This window comes from Sander lucioperca, chromosome 20 (assembly GCF_008315115.2).
Source record: "Sander lucioperca isolate FBNREF2018 chromosome 20, SLUC_FBN_1.2, whole genome shotgun sequence".
Taxonomy (NCBI): domain Eukaryota; kingdom Metazoa; phylum Chordata; class Actinopteri; order Perciformes; family Percidae; genus Sander; species Sander lucioperca.
This window is the reverse complement of record NC_050192.1, coordinates 15913612-15936224: the sequence shown is the minus strand read 5'-3', so window position 1 is coordinate 15936224 and position 22613 is coordinate 15913612. Positions and strand designations below refer to the sequence as shown.

General features: G+C 40.9%; 1 protein-coding gene across 1 annotated transcript in view; it reads right to left on the bottom strand.

Moving 5' to 3' along the window:
* Positions 1 to 7677: 7677 nt before the first annotated feature.
* cerk (ceramide kinase) overlaps positions 7678 to 22613 on the bottom strand; it is a 43372-nt gene continuing 28436 nt past the window's right edge. Inside the window, exons 9-13 of the mRNA XM_031284862.2 lie at positions 21654 to 21759; positions 21027 to 21106; positions 16965 to 17170; positions 12556 to 12770; positions 7678 to 9817 (exon numbers count right to left, since the gene is read on the bottom strand). Of these exons, the coding sequence (XP_031140722.1) occupies positions 9697 to 9817; positions 12556 to 12770; positions 16965 to 17170; positions 21027 to 21106; positions 21654 to 21759 (728 nt within the window). The 3' untranslated portion in view covers positions 7678 to 9696. The remainder of the gene's footprint in view (positions 9818 to 12555; positions 12771 to 16964; positions 17171 to 21026; positions 21107 to 21653; positions 21760 to 22613) is intronic.

Here is a 22613-nt window from a genome sequence, read left to right as displayed (position 1 = left end):
ATTGTGCTGCTTGCAACACTAGCTCTGGGTTAGAGAAGCTGGATCTCACAACCTATCTACATCTTTTAGGGAATGCTTGAACACACTTTCTACTTGACCGTCTATGACAGCAAGGTTTCTCACACAGATAAACATGACATGCTATAATATTCTACAGAATGTCTTTTCCTTCCTCCATCACTCCCTTCTCTTCTGTCTCCTCTCTTGCTTCATGTCTCCCAGAGTTGGACAGCAATGGCTGGTTGCACAGTAAAGTAGGACACCCTATGGTCCTGTCACTGCGGGTAAATCAGAAGGTCTTGTATCCGTTCTTACCCACGGCACATCTTTGCACCAACATATTGGCCCGTTTTTCTCCCAGACGTCGCTGAGATAAGATGTCTACCCCCAGGGAGAAGGCTACACACACACACACACACACTCAGGCATTCACACTCATCTCCCAATGTCAGTTGAACCCCTCTTAGAAGGTGACAGTTTTGTTTGTCCATGTCCTGCTGCGTTCTCCCCTGGAGCATGGCTGACACTGGAGCAACACGCCTCAATCATCCACAGTCATAAACAGAAAACAAGTCTGTGCCATCAGGAAGAAGAAGGGGCAGGGAGGAAGGAGGAGAGGCATAGACACAGGAGAAAATGACTTAAACAAAATATCCCTCAGGGGGTTTGGAGGCTTGGGTCGTAAGGGTGATTGGAGACTGGAGAGAGGAGGTATCAGTTAGAATTTTCTGGAGGGCAAACTGCCTTACAGCGGCAGTCTTTTCAGTCACACTGGCTGAGGTGAATTAATATTGGATTGTGCTGCACCTTGCCTCTGAGAGACAGAGGAAAGAAGCATTTCTATCCTGTGCTGCAGGAAGCCAATATAGACAATATTGTGCTATGTTAAAGGCAAGGTTTAAGGTTATACAGAAGTTGTTAAAAAGAAGCCATTTAAAAAGGCCTCCAGTTTAATTAAAGCCCCTCAAAACTTGGTTTCAAATTCTGTGTATACTTTTAAAAAAACTGGATAGTCATGATTAAATGAGCAAGTTTGATCAGATTTGATTGACTGTGCTGGCGCCACAACTGTCCCCACAACTGTCATCACAATGTAATTCAAATTTTGCTGAACTCTGATGCTGCTGCACGAAATTGGAGACATCACCTTTTTCCTACTGAGCTTCACTCGCTTCAAACTAGTGAGAAGAGCACAGACGAACACTCAACAAAACGGCTCAGAAATATCCCAAACTTTTCAAAATATGCCCAGATATTTTGTCATTGAACAATCCCGTCATTCATGAGAAGATGATGTAAACATGTTTTCAGGGTGTTAACATTTTAGCATAATTGATTTGAAACTTTTTTCCGGGCTTTGAGCTAAATGCTAACATCAGAATGCTAACACTCTTAAAGTGACAATGCTTTATTCTGGATGCAGATCTTTGTTCTCTATTGTTCAATTAAGTTTTGGTGACACACACACACACACACACACACACACACACACACACACACACACACACACACACCCATTACAATGCTTATTACTGATAACTTGTTTGTGTGTTTGTTACCACTGACCAACTTGTATGCAGTCAGTTAGACTGTTGGTGAAGCATGCTTCATATTCTCGCAAGAAGAAGCGACTGCAGATGCATTCTGGCTAATGGAGTCATTTAGAGGAGAATGGTGTCTGCGTATGGTACTTCTGAGCTACCATGCTGAGGCTTGCTGGAGAGGACTAGACGACGAGTAACATTACAGGGTGTAATTACTTCAAGCACCATTAGGAACACAATAACATCTGTGCTTTGCAGAAAACAAAGTCCAGCATGCTCGCCGAATGTGTTGATTCGGTTTGTGTGTGTCTGCACAAACAGGGACTCGGTTGCGGGAGCAATCTACTCATTACTTGGTAATCACTTGAATAGGAGGACCTGTTTGCTAACAAAGCACCAGCTGAGGTAATGACTTGTCACTGCGAAGCACTCTGCAGAAGCCTGCTGGCAGAGGCCAAAGTGCAAGCACTGAGGATTCAGCAGGTTCCTAACTTCACACAGAGGATATTGAGTTGGGTGCTGTGGTCCGTCTTCAGCAAAGTTACTTGTAAAAGTAATAAGCACCTCTAAATCGAAGGCCATGGTTCTCAGCAGGAAACCGATGGAGTGCCTTCTCCAGGTAGGGAATGAGTCCTTACCCCAAGTGAAGGAGTTCAAATACCTTGGGGTCTTGTTCGCGAGTGAGGGGACAATGGAGCGGGAGATTGGTCGGAGAATCGGCGCAGCGGGTGCGGTATTACATTCAATTTATCGCACCGTTGTGACGAAAAGAGAGCTGAGCCAGAAGGCAAAGCTCTCGATCTACCGGTCAATTTTCGTTCCTACCCTCACCTATGGTCATGAAGGCTGGGTCATGACCAAAAGAACGAGATCCAGGGTACAAGCGGCCGAAATGGTTTTCCTCAGGAGGGTGGCTGGCGTTTCCCTTAGAGATAGGGTGAGAAGCTCAGTCATCCGTGAGGAGCTCGGAGTAGAGCCGCTGCTCCTTCGCGTCGAAAGGAGCCAGTTGAGGTGGTTCAGGCATCTGGTAAGGATGCCCCCTGGGCGCCTCCCTAGGGAGGTGTTCCAGGCACGTCCAGCTGGGAGGAGGCCTCGGGGAAGACCCAGGTCTAGGTGGAGGGATTATATCTCCAACCTGGCCTGGGAACGCCTCGGGATCCCCCAGTCGGAGCTGGTTAATGTGGCTCGGGAAAGGGAAGTTTGGGTTCCCCTGCTGGAGCTGCTACCCCCAGACCCGATACCGGATAAGCGGACGAAGATGGATGGATGACCTCCTCCCTTGCAGCTTGGTGTTATTTTGATCATGTACACATAATGGCATATTGACACATTCTATCTTTTGCATGTGATTCCAAAATAGCGCTGTTACACTATAAATGGTGGCTTGTCAGAGTCAGGAGAGTTTCCTAATGATTGGAAAAGTCATTAGTTTATAATTGCCTGGTTTTTTTCTGTCTATTGATGAATCACTTTAATGCTAATTATTGTGAACCAACTTTTTAAATATGTATGTCAAAAGAAATTATTTTAAACTGTAACTTACAGCACAAATAAGTTTCTACACCTTTGGTCCAACATAACCTGTCATCATTGGTTGCATATGGCTACAGCTGTAATACTATGGTACAGTGCCTGAAATGGGCCAGCACTTGAGATTTTTGTCCACATGAGAACCCTTATTATTAACAGTATTATTAGGATGGTATGGATGATATTTATACCAAAATAGGCTATATATCATGATTTAATGGGAGAAACCAAGCACTTCTATGTAAAATCAGACATTCAGCACCCTCATATAGCCGGAGTGGACAGCCTCTTTATTTCATAACCATATTTTCAGACACTGCGACGATTCGACTGAGATTGGCAGTCGAATCAGGCTCCTTAGATTGAATCGTCGACTATTCAGGGTCACCCCTACAACACATACATATGAATATAAATATATCCAAGACACATGCAATGATCATGTCATGCAACTGCTGAATTAGGGTACTGGCACTTTTTTTTTTTTTTTTTTTTTGGACCAATTCAGGCAATGCTATGGTAGAAAACAAGTAAAATATTTTGACATTTGTACACACACACATGCCTCTATGTGTAGAATACCTGTGCGATGGTCTCAGTTTTACATAGAATCTTCCCGGAATCCTCTATATTTTCCGTCTTATTAGAAAATAAGCTTTGTCTATGCTTATCAGAGAGACAACCACTGTAACATTATGGTGCTTAATCATGTTGTGACTTGTCCACCCTCAACACGTTGATGTGTCATGTTGGTCACTTTACAGACGTCCTGACAGGCTGACTGGGAACACTCTTTAATGTCATGCCAACGCGGGCCGACAGTCTATTTTACACACACAATGGCACAATGTTGCTGTAACAAATATGACCGTAGCAATATGTATTTTTTAATGCATAAATAATGCATATAAACGTAGTGTGAAAACCCAGCACATTCCAAATAAAGGCTATCTCTGAAATGAATGCAATGTGAAATAAAACACATATCCAAGCATGGTTTCCAGACCATAAGTAAGATTTGCAAGATTAAGAAGATGCGGGGTGTATAGCTTTGCTAATTGCTGTATTATTGCTGATTCAAGGGCCTCTCCTTTTGAGAGTTGGCTTTTACTCAAAATTCCCATGGTAAGGAAAAATGGTTCCTTTTAAAAAAACAAATTGCTGCACAATGAGCTTTCACAGGCTGCTGCTGAAATTGCTAGCACAGAATAGTCATGATAAATTGGTGATAAGTGCTTAAATAATACCTGAGCCCAACCCAAAGGCAGTGTGTTTCTGACCAGACCTGTTTAATCCAATGCTGTTTTTAAGATCTCAGGAATAATCATCTATTTTTTTCTCTCTTAGCTCCTTATGAACTAAAATGAAAAAGTGTAACAGTGGAATTTTTCAATACCTGGTGGCAACCTCAAATGTGTTGTTGTTGTTGTTGTTGTTGTTGTTGTTGTTATTATTATTATTATTATTATTATTATTATTATTATGGGTTATAACTGATATATAAAGCATTAGTAAATGTTGAGCAGTTCATTCTTGACCTTGGTAACAGCAGTCAACAAAACAATCAATTTGACTCTTAATTTGGAGGACTTGTTAGTGTAAGTGGAGCTTCAGTTGAGATTGGTTTATCAACATTAGTAAATACTGTATATTAACCATTTTTACCCACAATATTAACCATTAACACCAACATGTGTTATTATTGATCAATCATTTTTGATTTCTTTTATATATATATATATATATATATATATATATATATATATATATATATATATATATATATATATATATATATATATATATATATATATATAGCTGATAAAAATCAGAAAATAGTTTCAAAGTTCGAATAGTTTTCAAACTTTCCGAAAATGACTCATTCAAACCGCTTATTTTGTCCAATCAACGGTGCAAAACTCACATATCTTATTATCACACAATCCTATTCTCACATTTTTAAAAAGCTGGCATTTTGCCAGTAAAATTACTCAAACATTATTTGAATTACTCAAACTATGAATTGATTATGAATTTATTTGGTGTTTATTTAGTTTCTTTTACAACTTATAAACCATTCAAAATGGGTACCTTGTTAGAAAATGGTACCAAAAAGCCATCATGAGATCAGATCATTTGAATGCAATCGTATGTTTTTTTTTTTTTTTTTTTTTTGTCAATTAAACAGGTATGACCCAATAACCTAAATATTTCAGGAAAAAAGCACGGAGAACACCTCAGGCAATCTAAACTGCAGTAGTTCAGCACACTCTGCCGTCCACATATGATGATATGATGGTAATAATATATTGATTGAAAAACATTGCATGGTTCCAGCTTTGAGGGCTGACCTCCAGCATGTGTGAGTGCATTAGTGAGTTGAAATGTGTGAGAGAAGGTCTGTGTGTGGGCGAGAGACGAAGAGTGAGAGATGAGAGGCCGGTAGTGGCTCCTGACTGGGAAGATAGACTGTTATGGCCTCATTGATCTAAATCTCTCACAGGGAGCCCATTCCAATCGATACAGAGAGAAGTAGGCAACAGCACTGCTGCTGTTTGGACCACCGCCCCTCCATCTCTGTTTCTCACTTCCACCGTTTTCACACCACCCACCTAATTCCCCTTACTCTCTCTCACACAAGCAAATATTTCCTCTTTAGTTTGGCTCTTGTTAGCTGTTGGAAAATGGCAATTTTCCAGATTTGGCTGCTGTTATTATTGGTGTCACACAACCGCGGCTGGTATAAAGCTACTTTCCACGGCAGCACCTTTACCTGACCTCACCTCTTCCACCACTGCAGAACAGCTTGTTTGTGTGGGTGTTTCGGCTGTTAGACAAAGGTTAGGGATAAAAACGTCGGTAAAGGTACAAAAAAAATCTAAAATTTAATATAACGACACTAATTAGACAGGAAAAAAAACACACTCTGCGTCTTTGAAGCTCCAAATACACACACACACAAACATACACGTATTTCATCTGCTTCCAGAGGTTTGTGCTGCTGTGACAGTGGGTTGAGAGGTGTGTGTGTGTGTGTGTGTGTGTGTGTGTGTGTGTGTGTGTGTAAAGACACTGGTGAATTGAGGACAGAGGCCACCGTGTGTGTGTGTTCATTCGTTCGTTCGGTAGAGGGTGTTTGCCGCTGTTTCGTCTCAACTTGCATCTCAGGTGGGATGTGGGAATGAGATAGTGGCTCTCAGCGGGGCTGCAGACAAGCATGTGGAGAATAAATCAATAAGGAAGTAGCAAAGCAAGAAAATGAGGTGGGAAAAGAGAAAGGGAGGGAAAACAATTTGATTGCCACCGCGGACAAGAGAGGCTGGAAAATCCCTCGTCTTTGCGGTTATACTAGACCTCATATCAGAGTAAAGTACTGCCATTTTGAGGACCGACAGTCGCTACATTTCAGATTACTCAATACCTGCTTAAAACAGCAGGTCAGCACAGTCACACTTTGGCGTCCACAAGTGGTAGATCACTTTTAAATCTCTATGGATTGAAGGAACACAAGTGACAAGGATAACCTTTGTTTAAATCATTTTCCTTTGGAAAGTAGTGCCATGACACACACTCAAGCACTACAAAGTATACAGTCTGTGGGACTAAACGATAGCTCTTCTGGGCTCTAACCTGGCTCTGACTTTCTGCTCTCTGACAGAGCTGAGACGTTTTCTGTGACACTGTAAATTACAGGTCATAAGTCCAAGTCCAAGAACAATTCTATCCCAAATCCCTAGTTCCTATAAGTTTTGTTAGATTTGTATTGTTATTGTTGTATCTGTTGTGTTGGGATTTAGATAAATAGTCTTTTAATTGACACTGAACTGCCATTTTCTTTGTGCTATTTTACACCACTCACATATTTGTTCAATCATTGTAGACTTTTTTTTATCAAATGAACAGGTGAAATTTCCAGTGGCACACAATATGTGGGGCTACTTTTGGAAATTGTGCATTTATGCAATTGTGCAGTAAAGGTGCTGTGGCTTATTTCCACAGAACAAAGTCACAGGCATGCAAAACATTGCTTTTTTTTTTTTTTTATCACATTGCTTTTTATTTTATCACTTGTGCATGGACAGAACATTGCAACAGGTGTTTGCTTTGACTTTGACATCATTTGAAGATAACTAGGACGATGACAACCTGTATTGTCTGTACCTTTTTAAGATTTTTAGTAATATTTTGCATTACTGCGAATACACTGCGTGATTACAGTAACCACATTCAGATTACTTTTCAGCACTTGGAATTGCCTTGTGGTATCAAAAAATAAACCAGACTGAGAATGAGAATGAGCCCAGCGTGAAATACCACTCCATCTCAGCAGAGACCTTTCATGTCTGATGTCCTTTAATGAAACATCTCGCTCACATCAGAGAACCCTATTAAATTCTACTCATAGAGGGACAGACAGACGGAGTGAAAGACTGAGATTGAGAAAGCCAGAGCAAGGGAGCATGTTGACCTGTGTGTGTGTGTGTGTGTGTGTGTGTGTGTGTGTGTGTGTGTGTGTGTGTGTGTGTGTGTGTGAAAAGGAGGGAATGAAACATCACTGGTGTCAGGCACTCCATGAAGATCAGTCAAAGGACATGAAAAGGACCACATTTTAAAGGACTTTATTGAACATTTTCAGAGAATAAATCATGTATCTACTCGCATCACAGCTTATATGTTTACTCGAATATGGAGAGCAGCAAGATTGAATAAAAACTTTAAGTCAAACTGAAATTAGAATTAATTTTTGCAAAGAAATCAGGATAACCGTAGGTACTCACTCAGCAGGTATTGAAATAGCAAAAACAAGAAGCAATGTCTGGTAATCAGTGCTAATGTTAGCAAGCTTCCTAGTGGAAGCCATGAGTCTAAGCTAGTTTTCCTAGCGTGCTAGCATGTGTTTCCTTAGACCAAATAGAGTGGGAATTCAAATTCCAGTTCAACTTTCTTTGCATTGTCACTCATAAATTGCTAAATTCTTTCTTTTTCAAATCCTTTTGGTCATAGCCTACCAGAAAACAATTCTCACTTTCACAGTTTCTGTGTGTGTTTGCATACATTTCAGTGTGTGTTTGTGTGTGTGCACAGAGGATTTAAACGCATCCAGTTCTTTGAAAGAACCTACTGTAAGGTGACAAAAGTGAGAACTGAAGGTGAATTACAACAGACATTCAGAGTCAGTATTAACAAGAGTTAGACACACATACACAACGAATATATGAAAAAGCATAATAGAAGAAAGTGTGCGTCTGTGTGTGCTTGTCTTTGCTCATCTATAGGTGCTTGTGTTAGCAGTGTTTGGCTGCAGTAAGAGAGCATCTGCAAAATGGCAGTCATGAGGCTAATTGTGATAGAGCCAACTCATCACATTGGCACCTTCACAAATACATTCTCACACACACACACACACACACACACACACACACACACACACACACACACACACACACACACCAATGATTGCACATCCCTAAAGGGATTGTGGAAAACACACTTAACCCTAAACAGACACACACAAACACAATTTATCCTAACATAATATTATTGTGCATGTGGTTTAAAACAGTTTTACCATTGCATTTTCCGATGGTCTGTCTGGTTTTATGAAAAGGTGCTAATAAGGCAAATTTTTCAATGGATTATCATGAATTGAAGTTAACAATGTATAATTCTGGCTAATCCCAGGTGATGATGATTCAACTGTCAGTAGTTTTCGGCAAGAGAGGAACAAAGCTCAGAGCCACAGGTGCACCGCAGCAGTGCTGAGACACACCAAATCACTTAGCAACCACTTTGCCTTATTACCCAGAATTCACCGGGGTCCTGTTAGTGTATTAGCAGGGTATTCAGCTCTTTTCATTAGTGCCCTTGGCTCATATCTGCTTCCACCTGGGTCACAGATTAAATGTTTTTTCCTCCCCAAAAACTGAAGATTTTTATTTTTTTTTGCATTATGTCTTTTCAGTTTATCGGTGTACTTCACAGGCCTTTCTTCTTCATCCTTGTCACAAAGCAGTATCTCCTTGGCTGTCTCTCTTTGCTATACAGGGAGAAATCCTATTTGTGTTCTCCTTCATGGTAGGATAAAAACCTTCCGCAGACTGTTGTGGCTGAGTCCAGCTCAGTCCAGTTCAGCTGTTTCATCTGGTGGCTTGGGATCCTTTGAGCTTCACAATCTTCCATTTTCAAAAAAGTACAGATTAAAAAAAAAAACTGACTCTGAGGTTTGAATATGGCAGCGCTGGCACTAGCAGCTGTATCATATCATATTTTGGGGTTAGTTAAAGCTGCATGAGGCAATTTTGCACTTAACAGCTCCACATGGCAGCAAGGACATACTGTAACTGAATTTCTTCAGTAACAGATCCTGCAATGTAACTTTTTAGCCATCAGTTTTTTCTCTTTGAATGCCAGGCGATGGGAGCCTTTTCAGCTTTTTATTTTTATTTTTTATAAACACACTTTCTTGTGCATTGAGAGGACTTCTTGCATTTAAGCAAATACACTAAGGAGGTATGGGTCGCCAGCGTTTGGTATTAACACTGATGCTGTGCATGTATTTTTCCAGGAAACTCTTGCCAAGTGCAACTCAGTTTTGGTTTTCTAGCAGCTAAATGTCCAGTCCTCAGTCCACTGACTGGTATGTGCTTGGCTCCAGGGCCCAAAGTGTACAAGGATCTTCTAACACACACTGCTGCTGCTCCTCGATACCGCGGGCAAACAGCCTGATCAACTGGCACTGGACACTGCAGAGGGGAAGAGTGTGTACACACACACACACACACACACACACACACACACACACACACACACACACACACACACACACACACACACACACACCGCATCATTTAGCCTGAATAACAAACCATCAACTTAATGACTATGCTCATTTCAATGAGCCTTTACTGTCCATGTGGCAGATGCAAAAGCAATGGAACGGCACCCCTGGGTGCAGACTTGACATGCAAACTTGAAAGTGAGACAATCTTTGTAGAGTGTTGGGTATAAAGACCTTTTAAATGAGACACCTTTAACAAATGTTAGAATGCAGATGGGGCTGACGCACTATAATGACACGCATAAGATATCCTGATGCATGCAAGGTAAAAGTATACAGGCAGTAAAATAAGCTGTGAACAGGCAAAATGACTATTATGGTACATTCGTTTATTGCCTCAATTACTGCCTGTGCCTTTGTCTACTAAATATCACCTGTATTTTTACACCTTGTTTACTTGCAGGCTTCACCAATAGTTAAGATGATGGAACAGCATGGTAACTTATAATTTTCAACCCAGTGTAGCGGTTTATTATTATTATACTGAATGCCAATCACACTACAATACATATAATAACTCTAAAATCAAGGAAGCACTATGATTGGGTTATAATTACATGAAAGGCCCCTTGTTTTTGTTTGGTTCAATCATTGTGGCAACTTGAGTTTCACTTTTTTTTTTTTTTTATGTGCATTTCTCACTTCCAAAGCAAAACTCTTCACTTTCTTTTCTATCCTGGGCTATTACCATTAATTATCCGAGCAGCACTCTGGCTGGCTCACTCCAAGAACGATTAGCGGTGAGGAAAAGGCAATAAAAGGACAGACTTCTGCTTTAATTAAAGGGGAGTAGCCTTTTAACATGGGGAGAGCCGTTAAATTGGCAACATTACAGCGCCATGCATCATTGGCAAAGTACAATGGAGCGTGAAATAAATGATGCATCCAGCAGTGCCACACCGGCTATATAGAGATCTGATAGTGGGGAAAGCTGAAATGCAGACAGGGCCAAAATAATGAGAGGGGAATTTTGCCGAGTTTCCAAGATCGTCCAGCAGGGAACAGTGAAAGTGTCTCCTAAAATATATAAAAACATTATATAAAAACGACATACGAAACAGGCTACATTTAGTGCACACACATTATAGGCTTCGTAAAGTTCAGCTAACACATTGATAGCATTAGCGCTTGGTGTGATGTAAACAGAGTATAAACAGCCGTGAATTTGAGTAGAATGGTCGGCATTTAACAGTCACAAACTCCACCAGCGGTTAGCAGTAGTTGGATAAAAGCACCCCATTTCTGCACCAGTCCGTGTTAACACAGCCCACCTCCACGAGTCTTACCCGACAGAGCATCATCTGCTGCAGTCTCTGAACTCGCGTTGGGAATTTCATTGAAGTTGGATGTAGTCCAGTTTGTTGTCTAATGAGCGGACACTTGCAAGCAGGATGGATGGGACAGGTGGCCGGCTAGCGTTAGCTTTCCACCTAGCTCGAACTCCTGCCCTCGGTTTGCGTCTCAAGCACACCGCTTTCGATGTCCCCTTACGAGGCTAGCGGCGTCGAGCGATACCACAGGCTGAGGTGCTGGTCTCCATAGCAGGCAAAGCTCGCGTAGTGTGTTTAGTATTCCATCTGTAATAAAGTTTCCTGTATATTCTCCTATCTGTACCAATGTATACCGGTGGTACACATGTGCAGTTTGAATACACATAACTGTTGTAAAAGTTTGCTGCTGAAAAGAGAGCCTGTTTAGCTTAGCTTCAAGGTGGCTGACACTTGACTTGCATAGGGTAGTGACAGTCCCACCCCCTATGGGCGGGTTGAAAACATGCGGAACTAACTGGCTGTAGTCCATAGCCTCTGGGCAAAAATGCCTCCGATGACGCTAAATGACAATTTTTGTGTCATCAGAGGTCATCATTGTGTCATTTCTTTCCAGACCCACAATACTGAGAGATCTAGTCTCAGGGGGACATGAGGGAGGGAAGCAAATTCATTCAGGTCATTCAAAAATACTACCGGGTTTCTACTGATACAAAGCTTAATGCTAATCGGTGAAGTATCCCTTTAAATCATGACACTCAGGGACATTTTAGAGCAATTTAAACTGGAGATTATACGTATCTGTAATAACCAGAAACAGAACAGTCTTTGCTGTGAATTCCAGTACCATGGTGATGCGATAAATAGGAGCCCTGCAAGTATTTCAATGTTTTTTCCATTATACCTCTTCTGCAATATTATGTGTGCTGATTCAAAGCCATTTGCCAGTTTTCATCTAAACTAAGAATGATTCTGCCAGTCTTCATCGCCTCAAAAAGTAAATTCCTTCGTCATGGGCTTCATAAAACGCAAAATAAGCTGGCACAGTGGAAAAGTGATTGAACCATGCCTATCTTCAGCAGTCAAAACGATTGTTTTCAGTTTTACAGCATTAAAAAGCCATATATATATATATATATATGGGCAAAACATTCATCATTACTGGTAAATGACAATTTTTTTGCGCTGTGCAAAAAGTGCTGAGTTGAAACTATGTCGGATTTGTTTGTTTGCACCTCAGTATGACTTTCTTTAGCTTTGCGTTGAACAACTTCTTTATTTCTAACAAAACATGCAAATGCATGGACTAGAGTGCTTGAAGTAACAGTAAGTTTGGAGTTGGATTGTATATTCAGGTGATTCTGGGATTAGTTACCTGACTTGGATGGCAGCGTGAGGCAGGATCTCCCCGTCACAGTTCCAGCTGCTGTGGGAGGTGCTGTAGTTGCAGGTTGTTTGGGCGGAGCATATGGGACTGAAGCCTGTCTTCTTTGGACCATCACTCAGGTCCTCTAGTGAAACCAGCTCATGTTGCCGCGGCTGGAAACGAAACTTCCTTACCCGGTGGACCTCCACAAACGAGTGGTCAAACTGGGGAAGAAAGCAGAGATGGGTGAGAAATAGATGAAAGAGAGGAGGAGGAGGAGAGATGGACAGATAGATGGATGAAGGAACAGATGTGTCCACAGATGGTGCAAAGGTTAAGACCGCCACTCTCCAGAAGCACTTGAAGAGTTTCTTTTGAAAATGAGCAGTGCGAGCAAAAGAGTCCATCCTTGTTTTCAATTCAATTTTATTTAGTGTCAAACCATAACAGGAGTTATCTGTAGGTCTAGTACTGTAGGTCTAAACCACTCTAATTTAAAAAGATATATAGCCCATATATCTCTCTCTCTCTCTCTCTCTCTCTCTCTCTCTCTCTCTCTCGCTATCTCTCTCTCGCTATCTCTCTCTCTCTCTCGCTATCTCTCTCTCTCTCTCTCTCTCGCTATCTCTCTCTCTCTCTCGCTATCTCTCTCGCTATCTCTCTCTCTCGCTATCTCTCTCTCGCTATCTCTCTCTCGCTATCTATCTCTCTCTCCATCTCTCTCTATCTCTCTCTCTCTAATTAATTAATTAACACGTTATGTTCGGCCTTTTAATCGCATCGCGATTAACGCGTTAATGCTGACAGTATATATATATATATATATATATATATATATATAAAAATATAAAAACAATTTGTCTTTGGATAAATGGATTAGAGTTCTACTCGGGTTCATTCAAAACTCAGGCTGCCTTTTAGAAACAACATGAACTTTTTGAACATTTAAATGTCCCGAGTTGACCATAAACTACTTAATCACATACACAAAATGGAACTGAAAATAGGCAGTGGCATATTTCTCTGAAATATAATGATCACATTGGGTGGCAAAACGATTCCTGGCATGCCATTCTTCTATAGTTTACTCCTAGCTCCTAGCGGGTGAGGTAAAAAGTTAATTTCTCCTCCATTGTCTTTCTATGGACTCCTGCTGATTTTATAATGAAAAGCAAAACTACACGTAGGTTTATTTTTCTTCCTCCCCATTTACGATAAAAGAAAACGGCCAACGGGAGATCAAATGCAAAATGGAGGGAGGGAGAGTAGAGGTCAGATGAAATGGAGGTGCATAAAAACTGTGTAAATGGCGGAGGAGTGAGGAGAAGAAAGAAAGAGATGAAAAGAAATTATTTTGTCAAAATCGCCTTTCATCTCACTCAGTCTCGCAGAAAGGTTGAGCTCTGCCTGGCGCAATACCTCCTTCTACTTCACGGGGTGCCACTTTCTCTCTATTCCCTTCTCTTTTCCTCTTTTTCCCCTCTCTCTCCTTTCCTTCTCTCTCTTTCTCGCACTCTCTAATCCCAAAAGCGGAGTGACAGCCATTTATTTCACATCAGACCCACTTTATGACTGCAGCAGCTTTGCATTCATGCTGGACGGTCTGCCTAAAAGGCTTTCTGACAAGGCCATGAATACGCTTAGTGACTTCTCACTCCTTGTTTCTCTGCGCTTGGCTGGACAGTGATGCTGATATTAAGTGAACTCAGATGCAAAGTCCCACTCACAGTACTCATACGACTACTTGTCTACCTTTCGGTGTTGCAAGTGAAGCAGTAAAAGACGACCTCGAGCTAAAGACGCGCCACATTGTGCCTTTTTACTGCCAGTACCACAACACACTGAGATCTGTGGTCACTGATGATATCATTTGGACAGCATCTTCATTAGAGAGTTCTGACATCTGAATGACGAAAGGCAAAATGCGGTAAAGACCCATTGAAGTTCACTCCGGTCATTTTATTTGGGACACAAGCCAATATTTTTGAAAGGCATTGTGGGATTCCAGGCAGAGTGGGACTGACAAGCGACATGAAAACTGAATTCCTAGGCCTCTCTGCATTAGCATCACCAGAGAATGCTGGTAATTTGATTTTGCCCACACGTTGGTAATTTCATTGTCATCTGGATGTAATATGCTTTATTGGGGCCGTGGTATTGCAGGGACACGCTTCATGTCACACACAGCAGCAAAATCTTTCCTCAAGTTGCTACATTTCCCTGTAATAACGGCAGCTCTGGTAACATTTTCTATCATTTTCTTAATTGTTCTTGGTATTAAACTGTCTGCCTTTTCTACTACTAAATCCTATTAATTTCAAAGTTGCCAATACATAATCTCTCAATCTAATCAAATCTCATCACAAGTTAAGTCACCTCAGGATGTCAGTGTTCGCTCAAAACACACTTTGCAATTGAAGACTTTTACCAAGGCAGCTACTGTAGATAAAATGACTTACAAGATCCTTCTAAATGGGATAAACTTCCCGAGGTCCTTCCTGAGGTAATAATTACTAATCACTAGACTTCCCCTGGCAATACTTGTGCTTTCCTGAGAGGACATTAGTCTGGTATCAGCCTTTTCTCCCATACAGCATATCCCTGATGCAGCGATTACCGGTGCCTCTCTGGACCGGGGTGGAGGTTATTTATGATACGTGGGAAGGCACTAGGGCTAAGGCATTTGAACTAAAGTGAACCATAGTTGGGAAATTGAGCCGAGTCAGCAAATGGAGGTGCTAGCACAGCAAGTGGGCAAACTCCTGCCTTCTGCTCGCTCCTTTACAGACTTAACACCCTCTCAGTGCATCTGTGCACAGATCGAGCAACTCCTGATGATGAAAACTTGAATTTAGCAGGAAAGTGATTGACGGGAGGCTTTATTTTGGTGAATTCCTTCACTTTGTGAAGTGTTTTTTCTTATCTCTGCTGGATACAAATTACATAGTTATATTTTATTTCTGTGTCATGGAACTCATTTTCTATATCATTCAAACAACACATGGGACAGATCCGTTTTTCCTCTTCTACATTAACATATCGTCCTGTTTCAATAGTCAAAGGCAAAACACCAGATCTCACTTGAGCACATAAAGACCTTTGCCTTTTTGACAAATTATATACAACATAATTCTCTGTGCCATATTCCGGTTTTATCATCACAAAAATACGCAATTTTGGCTTAGCCCATATATCGACGGCTCACTGCTTTTTGTCTTTAGCAAACACAGATTTTTTAAACAAACCAATATTCAGCTTTTCATTATTTTAAAAACAACTCACCAAACCATAATTACAAAACAATTTGCATATATCGTTAGACCAAGGACCAAGAATGTGTTTATCCCAGAGAAATATTTTCCTTGTCAACCTATTTGCGTCCATATCTAATAAACAATTCCAGAACTGGGCCATACATATCTTCCAGTGAGCCTCACATGATACATTCCACTATCGCCAATGTCGGGGTATATTTATGCACACCCAGAAAATATCTTATGGCACTGTTTTGCACTAATTCACAATTAGATATATTCCTCTAACTCTATAAGTCCTCTAACACCCACAACATAATCAAGTATAGGGCACACACAAGCTTGAAACAATTTAGAATAAGTTTGAAAACTTATGTCTTTCAGATTCTTGCTTTTACCAATGATTCCTCCCAAAGCTCTACGTGCTGAATCAGCAAGAACCTTAACACCTTTTCTGAAATTCATATGTTCATCAATATAGAAACCTAGATATTTATATGAATCTGCAATGTTCAGCTTGTGTGACCCAATTTTAAACTCATAAGTGCTGCGAGTAGTTAAAGGTTTTCTAAAGTGAATTATTTCTGTTTTCTTTCTATTGATAAACAGTCTCCATTTATTACACCAATCATCAATATAGGAGAGCATCCGCTGCATATTATCTTCAGAGGGTGACAGTAATACTATGTCATCTGCGTACAAAAGAATACTTATTTCATTTCCACATCTTATCCCACAATTCAATGCTTTAATTTCCTTTGCCAAATCATTTATATAAATTGCAAATGTGGGGGGAAAAGCATCACCCTGTTTTACCCCTAATGATGTTGGGAACCAGTTTGTATGGAGTTCATTCAATCTATACTATGGGATTGTGATAAACAGACTTCAGTGCCCAATAAAAATTTCCATTTACCCCGTACTCTATAAGTTTATATGCTAACAGATCCCTGTCAGACAGATAAATGTCTCCAGCTCATTTCAATTCTGAAATATACTCCACAGCATGACTCATACACTTGTTTATGTGCACTTATTTTAGAAGTATGAAATCATAAACTGAGTAGTATTCCCATTGGGTAACGTCAGAAAGCGCTCTGCAGTTAATCATACACTGAGCTGAGCTAAAGATGCCATACTTTATCACCACTCCTTCACTCCTACCTGGTCTTCTTTGTTGGTGTGTCGAAGGAGGTGTCTGAGGAAGTTCAGACGGGAGCACTTCCTGACGAGGATGAGGTCTGTGGTGCCGTCAGCGAGGTGAGCAGAGGGCGACAGGCCTTGTGGACTGCGGGGACACGCGCAGCTCATACTGGCCGCGTTAATGGCAATAAACTTTCCACGGATCACACTCCAACCACCCATGCCATCTGAAACAGAGGTGTCAAGAGTTGGAGTATGACCACACATACAGTTTGCTTAGCTGTACTTTTGGGCATACGTCTCTTCGACTCACTAAAGTAAAAATCAATCAATGATAAATAAAATGCTGACCATTAGTGATGCACCTGAAGATGGGACTAATACAAACAGTAAATCATCAAAAGGAACCAAATGTTGAGTTTCCAACCAACATCAAGTCCTGCAGAACTACAACCCCCAGCACACAATCACCTGCAATTGATAGGAATGCCTGGTTGTGTTATTGGTTTTTACACCTTTCTGGACTGTTTCTGGTTTACTTAACTCTTAACCTCTTTTACTGCAGTGTTAAATCCTCTCCATCTGCTATTGACACTTTTAAATGAGCAGACCTTGAGCTGCAGTGAATACACTGTACTGCCAGCTGCAGTTCTGCAGCATTTGCAAACATGCCACATTAGATTTAGTTTGTAGTATTCTGCCGGCTTTAAGTTTCTTACTTGTGCAAGTAAGATAAGACATACATACTGTATAAGCTAAAAATTCAGATTCCTTTCAGGCTCATGTTTGGATATTGCAGAAGTGCTGATGTTCAACTGAAACAAATAATCTGTTAGCAGCAGTAGCGGAATCTGGTTTTGAAATGATACTGCGTATTTTGCTTTATGAGACCTTAAGGTTAAGTTCCCAGCTTGTTACACATCAGCAGTGATGTTGATGAGGGTCCATTAGGATCCAGATGTCTTGGCAGGAATTCTCAGAGCAGCTTTACCCTGATGATTGAGCCAAGATGAAAACTTCAGTGCTGAAAGTAATGTGTGTTACCCTTGCAGGAGAGCTGAATGTCTTGCGTTTTAAAATGCAATTAAATATGGCCAAGGAAGGTTTCACAATATCTAAAGTGGGAGTCATATAGATAGAAGACTGATTAGATTAACCTTGAGTTTGCCTTTTATGATTGAATGCACACGTGGCCTCTAAATCTGAAATAACAGACGCAACGGTTGCACTTCACAAATCACCGCTCTGTTCCTCGGAGATTAGCGACTGTTCGCAATGATGGCAAATCAAAGGCACAAAATCCCCCACAGGGGGCCGCCAGTGCCTGTCACCAGCTGCAAAAAAAGTGATCACAGACGTCCAAACCTCAGAGGGAAAATTATGTGATCTCGGAAAGCAAAACGATTCATTACCTTTCCCCCCTCATTTTGCAAAACAAACTTACAGAGGTGATAACGTGAACCGATGATAACAAGCCCGCTGAGGCTACATAAAAACAACAATATTCTAATTGGGAAGCAGTGATTAAAGCTGAATATAAAAAAAAAAAAGAAAATCCGACTGTAGGCTCTGCATTAGGAGTATGTTTCCAAATGAGTATTTGCTTTTGGAGGAGAGGCTGGCTCATTTGCAGAGAGAGAGAGAGCGAGGGTGTCGTGCCTCATTGATTTAGCAGTTGTCTGAGATTTCCCTCGCCAGAAAGGAGGGGAAAAAAACACACTCAATCGCAAAACAAACGGCTGCACTGGCATGAGACAAACCCCCTGTCAGAGCTGGCAAAGCCAAATTCTTTCCTGATTAGTGGGAGTCTGTCACACATCACACGCAAACAGGTTGCGCTCGCTTTCATATTTACACAGGAAAAACATACACACACTCCATATGAAGTCCCAGATAGCCAGGTCAAGAGAGAAAATGTTAAATTTAATATAACGACACTAATTAGACAGGAAAAAAAACACTCCTCTTGAAGCTCCAATTACACACACACAAACACGCACCGGTGCACACACACAGGAGTCAGTATTTCATCTGCTTCCAGAGGTGTGTGTGTGTGTGTGTGTGTGTGTGTGTGTGTGTGTGTGTGTGTGTGCGCCACAGTCAGGGGGACAGGATGGGACGTTGTCCTACTCAAGGCTGAGTGGACAGACACCAGCCTCTACGAGGGAACATGTAATCTCATCAAGCAGACGCAGGGGTGCATGCTGGAGATTTGGAAATCGATAGGCAAAAAAAGTCTCCGGCGGGGCACGGCGGGGTGTTGTGCAGTGTCATTAAAATCAGTTTATATTTTCTCGTCAATAACTCATCAGGAATCTCATCAAGAATTGTTGCCATGCCGCAGGAGAAAAACAACTCCAACTGAAAATGGAAATATTTGAGAAGGGGAAGATGATGATGTTATTTACACTCAGTCCACCTCAGGGGCCAGTTTCAGGAAGGAGGTTTAACAAACTCTGAGTCTAACCCTGAACTCTGAGTTGATTTACCCTGAGATGGGAAACTCTGACTTTTCGGTTCCAGAACAGCTGATTTGAGTTGGTTCATACAACTCAAAGTAGGTTCACTCAGAGTTAAGCACGTACACCACCACTAAAAAAAGGCAGGATGAACGGAGCCATGATACTACGATTCACCATGGTAACAACAACGAACAAACTGGTCGGCGGAAATACTCGTGCACAAACGAGTTTGAACATATATTTCATTAAAAAAGCAACACAGCGGCTGCTGTGAAAGAGAGAATTTGCGTGGGAGAAAATTGGTGCAAGAGTAAATGCGTAAGTTCCAATATAGTGTATTAATATCATATTCGATCATAAGAATAATATTACTGGTGAAATGGTATTGAACCTATAATCTATTTCATTTAGGTGCAATCCTGCGGGTGAGAAAGTCCTAGGCCTACTAATCCCATTCTGAGGCTGCAGAACCATCATTAACAGAATTATAATTCATAATCTTTTATTTCAAAGGGTTTACATCATTCACCTGCAATACTGTGGAACTCATTTTTAATGGCTCTTACTGGTTTGTGTCCAGGGAACACTACAAAAACGTTTAAAACACGTTTCAGAGCGAGTCACACTCTTCTGACGGCTCTGTATACAGTGGCTTTACTTATATGTTCCGCATCAGCAATGTCACAAAGAAAACTGCTGTTTGCAAAAAAACGTAATGCGACACAAATAATCTGTGCGGGATGTAGAGCATGTCCACGATGGGTGACATTAGTGATATGAGGACGGATAAGGTTATGTAGGCTACATAACTGATAGACTGTGAAGGAAAAACGATACCGCTCAAATAGGTAGGCAAGTATCTGGAAATGAAAATGTATCAATAGTCGGGGCCACAATATCATCTCCCGACGCATGTTTAACTCCCTGCGAAGTAATACAGCTTCTTCATCAACGGGATCGTTGACAAAAGGAAATGCCATGTTTTGAGAAAAAAAAGTTTAATAGTCTGCCTAAAACCAACCCTGTTTTTTATTCATGCAGATAACAAACAGCGCTAAAATGCGCCTGATACAGACTGACTGAATGAATGAATGAGGAAATGAAAGAGCGCTGTGTCAGAGGGAGGAGACTGAGAGAAACTCGAGGTTTATTGAAGAAAACCTGCTCCCGACCAGGTTAGGTTCACAGACTCAGTTACCATAGTAACTGACTCTGATGTTAAGTTACCTCTCTTTCTGAAACGGGCTGGCGTTACCCCTCTCTCTCAGGTTTGATTAACCGCCCTTTCTGAAACCCTCATGATGATGATGAGTTTCCCTCAAACTCAGTTTTCACTAAACCTGCTTTCTGAAACGGGCCCCAGGTACTGCAGAATGTAAATCTCCCCTGATGATTTGTGTGTGTGACTTCAAGGGAAAAGAGAGCCCGTGTGGGATTGTCTCATCTTCTTTGTTTTTTTTCTTCTTTTCTCTCAAACGACACCCTTTAGAAATACTCATTTTCACACATCTCAGAAGTCTAGAAATGGTTTCAAAATGGACAAGCAAGCGAATAAAGAGGCAGAGAAATGACAAATATGCTTTTCGGTGTGATAAATCTGACACATTTGGTGTACCCGTACCTTTATCAGACTTTTCCTTCTCCTCTGACATCTCCCACTGTGTGTCCTTTGATGAGGGCTTGTGCTGACAGATGCGGCACCTGAAACATCAGCGTAACCTTGCTTTACAATCATCAAACCGTCAGTGCTGCTGTGACATTCAAGGTTTTAACTAGCTTAGATGACTCTTTAGGAGGGAATAAATTCAGTCCAGCTTAAAATGACTTGTATTGTGTTTAGCTATTTAAATATTAGTAGTTCTTTTGTCAAAAATGCTCAAAGAAGTCTACACCCAGAGAAGACTATTGTGGTATCATCATGTCTCCTTTAAAAGTTAAATAAGTTGTCAGGAAACATGGCATTTTATAGATTAATGGTTTTCAGCCCCTTTCCGTCCCCATAACAAATGCAAACAATATCTGCGCCCAGCATCTCAAAAACCAAAGCATTAGACAAATGCTTTTTTTTGGTAAAGACTGAATGGGCTCTTAGTCCACAATAAATCAGATGGGCTTCCTGACAAAGTAAACTATCCAATTTAAGCTCTGGCAGATGCACTGCTACTATTGAAGTGCATCAGATAAGTTGGCACATTGTGAAAAAGTGCCAGAAAGCTGTAGAAATGGATATCTCTGATGCTTTATTTACCCGGATCGACACTGCAGCTTATCCCTGGGGTCCCCCTTGTTGTTCTCAGCGGGGAGGAAAGAGATGCTGCCTTCGTAATAGTTGTGACTCAGAAAGGTTTTTACCCCTGGAACAAAACAACAGTATGGGCCACAGAATGCATGTAAATATGTTTTACTTGTTGTGTTTGATTTATCTTTAATTACCTGACAAGACAATAAAGAGTAAAATTCCTAAAGCGACACATCTGCAAAACTAATTTGACTACTATTCTTCTCTTTTTTAAATTCTAGTCGTGATTCTCTAGAGGCTGTTGTAGGTTTAACTGGGTAAGTTTTTTCAGCAGTAAGCAAGTTTGGTGATAAGGCTATAGTAAAAGTAACACATAGTGTGTGTATTTAAAAACCATGTTGCATTTGGTGGCCCTGGGGCCTCATTTACAAACCATGCGTACCCAGTTCTGTGCTTGAAACATGCTCACTTCTACAAATATAATAGAATCAATGGTGGCCTATATTCATCAGACAGTCATGGTCACTGGAGGATGAATTATATCGATTCCCTGACTTTACCTCTAGTGCCAACATGGGTTTGACACTTTATGCCAACTATTGGATGGATTACCATGAAACATGGCAATAGCGTTCCCATCAGCCTCAGCTGTGCTTTAGGCTTAGTGGACACCCCGAACTAAGATGGCAAACTGATGCTAAATATTATAACTGCTTAGCATTAGGTTGTTAGCATTGTCATTGTAACGTTAGATAGATAGATAGATAGATAGATAGATAGATAGATAGATCCCAAAAAAATGGGAAATTCCAGTGTTGCAGCAGCAAAATATCAGACACATAGCTCACATACAGAATATACATGAAATAATAGGATACAATATACATGAAATAATAGGATAGAATATAAGAACAAATAATTTAAAATATATACAAGTTGGGAATAAAAATGTACAACTGTTTAACTCGT